The sequence below is a fragment of the Borostomias antarcticus genome, assembly GCF_949987555.1.
Source record: "Borostomias antarcticus genome assembly, chromosome: 5".
NCBI lineage: Eukaryota > Metazoa > Chordata > Actinopteri > Stomiiformes > Stomiidae > Borostomias > Borostomias antarcticus.
In genome coordinates this window covers 29,900,023-29,910,022 of record NC_140238.1, presented here as the reverse complement: position 1 = coordinate 29,910,022, position 10,000 = coordinate 29,900,023, and the positions used below count along the sequence as shown (strand labels likewise).

Here is a 10,000-nt window from a genome sequence, read left to right as displayed (position 1 = left end):
CGCAATGTGGGGGGGGCAAATGGCGTACGCCTGAACTCGCGAAAAAGACCGTGTAAAAGAAGGCGTACCTCAATGATAAATGAGGCCCCTGGTGGGAGGAAACGTTATCATTAGAAGTGGAACTTCAGCATCATTTATCTTCATCATGTTAGTCTCTGTCTCTGGGAGTGTAGGCTGCAGGGGACAGGTTACAGTGTGTACGTTTAGGGTTATAGGATTCATGGTGTAGGTGTAGGTGTAGGTTATAGGGTGAATAGGTTGTAGGTTATAGGGTATAGGATGTAGGTTATGGTATAAGGTATATAGGGTGTAGATTATAGGGTATAGGGTATAGTATGTAGGTTGTAGGGTATATAGGGTATAGGATGTAGGTTATAGGGTATATAGGGTGTAGGTTATAGGGTATATAGGGTGAAGGTTATAGGGTATATAGGGTGTAGGTTATATGGAATATGGTGTAGGTTATATGGTATGGGGTGTAGGTTATAGGGTAAAGGTATAGGATGTAGGTTATAGGGTAAAGGGTATAGGATTTGAGTTATAGGGAATAGGGTATAGGATGTAGGTTATAGGGTATGGGGTGTAGGTTATAGGGTATAGGGTATAGGATGTAGGTTATATGGTATGGGGTGTAGGTTATAGGGAATAGGGTATAGGATGTAGGTTATAGGGTATATAGGGTGTAGGTTATAGGGTATATAGGGTGTAGGTTATAGGGTATGTAGGGTGTAGGTTATATGGTATGGGGTGTAGGTTATAGGGTATATGGGGTGTAGGTTATATGGTATGGGGTGTAGGTTATAGGGTATATAGGGTGTAGGTTATAGGGTATGTAGGGTGTAGGTTATATGGTATGGGGTGTAGGTTATAGGGTATATAGGGTGTAGGTTATAGGGTATATAGGGTGTAGGTTATAGGGTATGTAGGGTGTAGGTTATAGGGTATGTAGGGTGTAGGTTATATGGTATATAGGTTGTAGGTTATAGGGTATGTAGGGTGTAGGTTATAAGGTATATAGGGTGTAGGTTATATGGTATGGGGTGTAGGTTATAAGGTATATAGGTTCTAGGTTATATGGTATGGGATGTAGGTTATAGGATGTAGGTTATAGGGTATATAGGGTGTAGGTTATAGGGTATATAGGTTGTAGGTTATAGGGTATATAGGGTGTAGGTTATAGGGTATATAGGTTGTAGGTTATAGGGTATATAGGATGTAGGTTATATGGTATGGGGTGTAGGTTATAAGGTATATAGGGTGTAGGTTGTATGGTATGGGGTGTAGGTTATAGGGTATGTAGGGTGTAGGTTATATGGTATGGGGTGTAGGTTATAGGGTATGTAGGGTGTAGGTTATATGGTATGGGGTGTAGGTTATAGGGTATATAGGGTCTAGGTTATATGGTATGGGGTGTAGGTTATAGGATGTAGGTTATAGGGTATATAGGGTGTAGGTTATAGGGTATATAGGTTGTAGGTTATAGGGTATGTAGGGTGTAGGTTATAAGGTATATAGGGTGTAGGTTATATGGTATGGGGTGTAGGTTATAGGGTATGTAGGGTGTAGGTTATATGGTATGGGGTGTAGGTTATAAGGTATATAGGTTCTAGGTTATATGGTATGGGATGTAGGTTATAGGATGTAGGTTATAGGGTATATAGGGTGTAGGTTATAGGGTATATAGGTTGTAGGTTATAGGGTATGTAGGGTGTAGGTTATATGGTATGGGGTGTAGGTTATAGGGTATGTAGGGTGTAGGTTATAGGGTATGTAGGGTGTAGGTTATAGGGTATGTAGGGTGTAGGTTATAAGGTATATAGGGTGTAGGTTATAAGGTATATAGGGTGTAGGTTATAAGGTATATAGGGTCTAGGTTATATGGTATGGGATGTAGGTTATAGGGCATATAGGGTGTAGGGAGGGCATATAGGGAGGGAGTGGATGACACGCCGAAACTGCCTCCACCATGACTTGCTGTACTGTGACTGACCCTACCTGACGCCACCTGACCCCACCTGACCCTACCTGACCCTACCTGACCCTACCTGACCCTACCTGACGCCACCTGACCCCACCTGACCCTACCTGACCCACCACATCATACTCTTGTGTGGGAGGATAGGGATGGGCCACCTGCACCAGCACACATGCCAATGTGTTATTCCAATGTGTTTAAACTACATAAATATGCTAGGAAATGTATTAAGTCAAAATAGAACACTTGAAGGCTGATTTACTCTTGGGGCATGTTTAAAACATGCATACCCAATAACCATGTCCTGGCTGACGGGGTTCACTGAGGACTGCGTCTCTTAAGCTCATAAGATATGCATATTTTTGCCTGTTTGCCTTAATGAATATGGAGGCTTGGGCGTGCAAAATAGTGGGAGGAGAAATGCAAATATCTGAATTTAGCACATCTAAAGCAATAGAAAGTCAGTACGGGAAAGGTAATTGCGTCTGTATTTTAATAGAACGAAAAGTGTTTTTGAAAATGTCTTTGGAGAAAAAACGGAGAAAACGCACACCTGGAAAGTTAGGAGAGGTGCTGGAGATGGGAAGACATTTGAAAATGTCTTTAACACAAATAATTCAAACATATCGCCTGTCCAGCAATGCCAATTAAGAGAATTTGTATGAAATATGAGCTGATTTAGAGCCAGTCACAAGAAGCTACTGTACGCAAAACCTGTCCCAGCACAGCATTATTGTCACTCTATGTCCATGTCCTTGCCTCTGGGTCAGGCCGGCTACGCTAGGCTAGCTACCTGTCATCGCTGTGACCTCCCAGTCCGTTTTTCCAGACGTGCTGTCAGTGAACCTACCGTAGCCTACATGCCGTGCGGGATGCAAGTTTCCGTTCAAGCTCTCCGTGGTTGAAATCACTGTGGTTGTTGCGCCTGACGCGGTATTCACCTATTCATAAAGTTTTAACGAGTGGCCGTTTATTGGCATCGGTCTTGTGTTCGAATGTTTTACGATTACATAACCAGAAAGAAAAAAAACAACAACAGTCAACATTAGAGTGTGATGAATATTCTAACATCCTATTCAGCTCAGGATTTATGGCATTGCTGGCATCATAGCCAGTGAAGGGGGGACGGCCAATTGATTAATAATGTATTGTTTTCAATACAGGCGACTGCTGCATTATTTAACAAAGCCATCGGGAAGTAGCCTACGGAAGACTCTAACGTAGGGAGAAGCAGCAACGTTTATCTAATTAACCAGCAGAGAGAGTGACAGGACTGGCTGTCTGTCTGTCTATCTCTCTTCCCCTCTCTCTCTCTATATAATTTTTTTTTTCTCTCTTTCCCTCTCTCTCTCTCCTTTTTTCTCTTTCTCTCTCTCTTTCCCTCTCTTCTCTTTCCCTCTCCCTCTCTCTCTCTCCTTTTTTCTCTTTCTCTCTCTCTCTTTCCCTCTCTCTCTCTCTCTCTCTCCCTCTCTCTCCCCCTCTCTCTCTCTCTCTCTCTCTCTCCCTCTCTCTCTCTCTCTCCCTCTCTCTCCCTCTCTCTCTCCCTCTCTCTCTCTCTTTCCCCCTATCTCTCTCTCTCTTTCCCCATCTCTCTCTCCCTCTCCCCCCCCCCCCCCTCTCTCTCTCTCTCTCTCTCTCTAGCAGCTCTGATAAGGTTGTCCTGAGGGTGGAGAGAGGCATCATGGCCCTGACCAGCTTTACACCCCCTATCAACGAAGTACACACACAAATTAACACTCCCTCACACACGAACTGGCACGTACACACCAACGCTCTCGCACACTCTCAAGCTGCAAGGCGTAACCATGGGAGACAAGGCCTTCATACTGTATTCCTGCCGAGGGTTCATTTAATCGTTGCAAAACAAGGGAGGGAGTAACCACAGAGAAACCGGGGGAGGAGGTCTACAGCTGGAGAGGTGTGTGTGTGTGTGTGTGTGTGTGTGTCATTGCAGGGGTTTATAGGACTCGCGGAGATGAGGCTTTCTAGTGCAGGTGGCCTCTGAGCGTAACGTCCCCACAACGTCCCCACAACGTCCCAGACCCCCCCCACGGTCTCCTCAGCTCCGGTCCAGGGATTATCTGCGCTCCTCGTCCCTTTCTCCCCCCTCAACCCCCACGCTCCTCACACCCTCTCTCCTCCCCTCCAGCCCCGTGTCCCCCGCTCTATCATCCACCACGGCTTTCCTCTCCTTCCTTTCCTCCCTCGCTCTCCTCTTCCCTTCTCTCTTCTCCTCCTCCCTCCTCTCTTCTTCCCTCCTCTCCTCCTCCCTCCTCTCCTCCTCTCTCTCCTCCTCTTCCCTTCCCTCCTCCTCCCTCCTCTCCTCCTCCCTCTCCTCCTCTTCCCTTCCCTCCTCTCCTCCTCCCTCCTCTCCTCCCTCCTCGCCTCCTCCATCCTCTCCTCCTCCCTCTCATCCTCCATCCTCTCCTCCATCCTTGCCTCCTCCATCCTCTCCTCCTCCCTCGCCTCCTCCTCCCTCCCCAGCCTCCTTCAAGTTTGATCTTCTCACAGACCAGTAGAGTAGTACCTTCACCCCCACACAAACCAGTAGAGTAGTACCACCTCCACCACACAGACCAGTAGAGTAGTACCTCCACCACCACACAGACCAGTAGAGTAGTACCACCTCCACCACACAGACCAGTAGAGTAGTACCACCTCCACCACACAGACCAGTAGAGTAGTACCACCTCCACCATACAGACCAGTGGAGTAGTACCACCTCCACCACACAGACCAGTAGAGTAGTACCACCTCCACCACACAGACCAGTAGAGTAGTACCACCTCCACCACACAGACCAGTGGAGTAGTACCACCTCCACCACACAGACCAGTAGAGTAGTACCACCTCCACCACACAGACCAGTAGAGTAGTACCACCTCCACCACACAGACCAGTAGAGTAGTACCACCTCCACCACACAGACCAGTAGAGTAGTACCACCTCCACCACACAGACCAGTAGAGTAGTACCACCTCCACCACACAGACCAGTAGAGTAGTACTACCTCCAACACACAGACCAGTAGAGTAGTACCACCTCCACCACACAGACCAGTAGAGTAGTACAACCTCTACCACACAGACCAGTAGAGTAGTACCACCTCCACCACACAGACCAGTAGAGTAGTACTACCTCCAACACACAGACCAGTAGAGTAGTACCACCTCCACCACACAGACCAGTAGAGTAGTACCACCTCCACCACACAGACCAGTGGAGTAGTACCAGCACCACACAGACCAGTGGAGTAGTACCAGCACCACCACACAGACCAGTAGAGTAGTACCACCTCCACCACACAGACCAGGTACAGTCTGGTACCTGTATATGACGTCACAGCACTGCAGATAGTCAGAACGTCAAGGCAGATGTGTTACAACAGCAACCCCTGATCTCTCCATCCATCGATCCATCCATCCATCCATCCATCCATCCCTCCATCCATCCATCCATCCATCGATCCATCCATCCATCCATCCCTCCATCCATCCATCCATCCATCCATCCATCCATCCATCCATCCATCCATCCATCCATCCCTCCCTCCCTCCCTCCCTCCCTCCCTCCCTCCCTCCCTCCCTCCCTCCATCCATCCATCCATCCATCCATCCCTCCCTCCCTCCCTCCCTCCCTCCCTCTCTCTCTCCCTCCCTCCCTCCCTCCCTCCCTCTCTCTCTCCCTCCCTCTCTCCCTCCCTCCCTCACCTTGTCAGCCATGTACATGGAGGACCCTCCATGGATGCCCAGGATGGGAATCAGTGTCTGGGAGGAAATAAAATCCAAAATCTGGGCGATGGCCTCCTGGTCGGTGCCGTCCCCGAACACCACGCCGTGGATCTTGGTGCCGGACATCAGGTCGCACACGTGAGTGATGATGCTCTTGGGGTCAGTCTCGTTGACCAGGAGCGTGACCACGTTGACGTCGATGGGGTCGTCCTTGCTCCAGAGCGCCCGGATGTCGCGGTCGGAGATGTAGCGAGTGCGTCCCAGGATGACGGCGATGTTGAGCACGGGCACCTTCTCGGCCCCTCCCCCTCGGGCAGCGCCCGCCGCCAGCGCCGCCAGGAGGGCTGGGAGAGCTAGGAGCCACACCCCCTTGCTGACAGACATACTGGCCCTCTTCATCCCCTGGAGAGGGGAGGGGGGAGGGGGGTGGGCAGAGGAGAAATGGGAGAGGGGTGTAGGGAGGGAGGGGGGGAGGGGGGGGCCACACAGAGAACACAAATCAGCATTAGAGGACGAAGAATCATCAAACGGACTTAACGTCAGCTCGTTTCTAAAAGTCGCATTTCTTTACCACGCTACGCGACGGAAAAAAAAGAGAGAGAGAGGCATTTGGACCGGGGAAACATGGCCGACATGGCGCTCAGTGAAGAAACCGTACGGGCCCTCGGACGAACGCTGCTCCGGGCGTCTGTTAACTCGTGTTTTATTTCTTTCAGTTTGCTGTAAACGCCTCGGCTCAGACGTTTGTAAGACGCTGCAGTAGTTTACGTGGCTTCACTCAGCTGCCCTGCTCTAGAACACTTTCTTTATCACATTGTGTGTGTGTTTGTGTGTTAAAGGGAAGGCGGTCGGAGACGAGAGACGCGCGCGGCCCGACGTGGAGAGCGGCGCGTGGAACGGCTGAGGGAGATCGGACGCGACAGCGGACGCCGCGGCAATCGGAGCGGAAGAGCGCGGTGACATCATCGCCGTGGCTCCACGGGGACTTCGCGCACTTACAACTCGCTCGCTTGGACGGACAGGGCTTCAAAGGAACAGAACACGATGTGTGTGCGTGCGTGTGTGTGTGTGTGTGTCTGTGTGTGTGTGCGTGTGTGTGTGTGTGTGTGTGTGTGTGTGTGTGTGTGTGTGTAGCGGTTACAACAGGCCAGGGGCCCAAAGGTATGCACAGGGCTGATGAGCAGGTGCATTGTCCAGCAGAGCGAACGACTCTGGAGGCAGAAAGCATATGCTCCATACAGTACGGACGGTTGAAGCTCACTGTACGAAGAGCAACGCCGCCAAGTTCACAGCGGCTACAGTCCCCTCGAGGTCACAAGGTCACCGAAAAGGCCCCCTAGCGAATGGATAACGTTTGATTGCAGGGAACTCGGGTCATATTTAGATAAAAATATCTTTACGGTGAGTAAAGATGATGAACTCAACCACCTAGAGGGATAAAGTACAGGAAGAAAACAACATTTATGGTCGGAAAAGAAGAGGCCGTCCAGATGATGGTGACAACCAGTGCGTTCTCCTCCCCCTCCGCAGCGTGGGGATGGGATTGAGGGGCAACGGACGAATCCGATTGGATCATTTGTCGTCAGACAAAGGCAAGGCTTTCTTGGCAAGACTACAAGTAAACAATGTTTGGCAGGCGCTGTGCGCTGTTCACACAGACACTGTGCACTGTTCACACAGACACACACACACACGTGCATGCACACACACACACACGTGTGCACACAGAGGTACAGTACAAAGTACCGCCTACTGAAATGTCTCTCTCTCTGTCATGCCACACACCAATGCACCTGAGCGCTCTCGGTACAGTTGCAATTCTCAAAGCACGTCATCATCAAGCGCACACCATTGGTCGACAGAAACTGGGTTCCAGATGCATCAATTATGCATCTCCATTACGTCTGAATGACTATTAATATGATTGCATTTACGGGCGTAACCGTATTCTTTCAGCAGTCCTAACTGCATTAAAATTGAATCAACTTGGTGTACTATACACAAAGTCTTCATGACTAATTCACAGGCTAAGGCGGAGTTGCTGATCCTGTGATGGTAAATTCGCTTATGCGGTTGTGTGTTTGTGTGTGTGTGTGTGTGTGTGTGTGTGTGTGTGTGTGTGTGTGTGTGTGTGTGTGTGTGTGTGTGTGTGTGTGTGTGTGTGTGTGGCCTACTCTGATACAGGCTGATCCGTCAACTCCCACATCACCGTCTCTGTCTTTTACACACACACCTACTGTGTCTATCACAACTTCCTAGTGGCTCTCTCCAATTCTCTCTCTCTGTCCCCATCCCCTCTCCATCCATCCATCCATCCCTCCCTCCCTCCCTCCCTCCCTCCCTCCCTCCCTCCCTCCCTCCATCCATCCCTCTCCCCTATCTCTGTCATTCTCTGTCCAAACTCTTCCTCCATTTCTTCCACTGTGTTTTAATTCCTTCATAACTCTCTCCATCCATCTATCCATTCATGGTTCCACTTCCATTCACACATACTTCCAATGACCCCCCCCCCCCACACACACACACACACACTCTCTATCTCTTATCACTTCCTCCATCTCTCCATCCTACCATCCCTCCTGTCCTCTCAGTCATCCTGGGCAGACAGACAGGCAGACAGACAGGCAGACAGACAGGCAGACAGGCAAGCAGACAGGCAAGCAGACAGACAGACAGACAGGCAAGCAGACAGACAGACAGACAGACAGACAGACAGACAGACAGACAGACAGACAGACAGACAGACAGGCAGGACCAGCCTCTGTCAGTCTCCGCCATCTGCTCACTGTGCGACTAGCGTGTGCTCACTGTGCCCTAGCGTGTGCTCACTGTGCCCTGGCGTGTGCTCACTGTGCCCTAGCGTGTGCTCACTGTGCCCTAGCGTGTGCTCACTGTGCCCTGGCGTGTGCTCACTGTGCCCTAGCGTGTGCTCATTGTGCCCTAGCGTGTGCTCACTGTGCCCTGGCGTGTGCTCACTGTGCCCTAGCGTGTGCTCACTGTGCCCTAGCGTGTGCTCACTGTGCCCTAGCGTGTGCTCGAGCAGGACAAACATAGTGGAAGTAATAGTCAGCGCTGAAGGTTCACATGTTGTCCGCACACCTCTTTAGCTTGACTCAGTGGCAAGGCACTGACTGTGCATGCATGTGTGTGTGTGTGTGTGTTTGTGTGTGTGTGTGTGTGTGTGTGTGTGTGTGTGTGTGTGTGTGTGTGCGTGTGTGTGTGTGTGTGTGTGTGAGAGAGAAGAGTAAATGTATAGGACTTGATATCCTCTTATACAGGCTAATATGAGACCTGTGCAAAATTGCTCTACCTGAGTCCAGCATACTGTGCACCAGAGTCACCCACCCCTATCTATCACTACTAATAGTAACACCTCACCATTCATCCATCTCTCACTCTCTCTCTCTCTCTCTCTCTCTCTCTCTCTCTCTCTCTCTCTCTCTCTCTCCATCCCCCTCATCTCTTTCTGTGCCATAAGTGCTCTTTATTGGGTAGCTTAATGTTGTATTCCCTTCGCTGGTATATATAACTATTTTGTCCTTCAGTGGGCCTTGGCCGCGTCTGGTTCGCAATACAAAAACATCAATGCCGCTGTGATCCACAGCGCAGTCATTTGCGAGAACTGTGCTTCTACAACGTGACTGGATCCGGAGCACGGAAGAAAAAAAAAAGATGTAAATTCATTTTGATTTCTCATTCACTCCAACACAATGCGTGTGCGCCCCCTATCGTCCGTGTTTGAGCATGCACCCTCCTCGCTAGGTCGAGGTTCTTCCTCTGGATGATTTCAGGACATACATACGGTACGTCCTCTACTCCCACGGTATGAAGTTGAGGCTTTGGAAAGGTGGAGCGCGACGCGGATCCCAGGCTGTACAAAAGGTTTACAGTCCACGTTACGATATTATATCCAACTGAACCGACCTTCCCTTGTCGCTGCGCATCGGGTCGGGTTGTGGTGAGAGTAACTCAAGTTGGTTACCGGTGGAGAAACAAAGCCGCAGTGTGGCCGAGTTCAAAGCCACAGCGTTGTTCTCTCCACGCTGACCGGGACCGGGTCCTCGCGCGGTCTCTTGAGGTGTGTGTGCTGTTCTCCCCTCTGGCTGGTGCAGCCTACCGATCGCTCCAGCAGCCCAAACCGAGCATCCCCGGTACCGGGCGGGCGGTTAGGATAATGACACGAGCTTCCACACAGGTAGACTATAAGGGAGCCTGAGCCCGAATTGGAGAACCGACACAAGAACCAATGTCTAGTTCATTCAATATTTGGATTGATTTTGCATTCATTAACCAC

The 10,000-nt window shown here is 50.1% G+C and overlaps 1 protein-coding gene across 1 annotated transcript in view; it reads right to left on the bottom strand.

Moving 5' to 3' along the window:
* grin2aa (glutamate receptor, ionotropic, N-methyl D-aspartate 2A, a) overlaps positions 1–10,000 on the bottom strand; it is a gene marked incomplete at both ends in the record, with an annotated part of 93,179 nt that overhangs the window by 75,388 nt on the left and 7,791 nt on the right. The window contains 1 exon segment of the mRNA XM_084439087.1: positions 5,686–6,108. Within this exon segment, the coding sequence (XP_084295213.1) occupies positions 5,686–6,108 (423 nt within the window).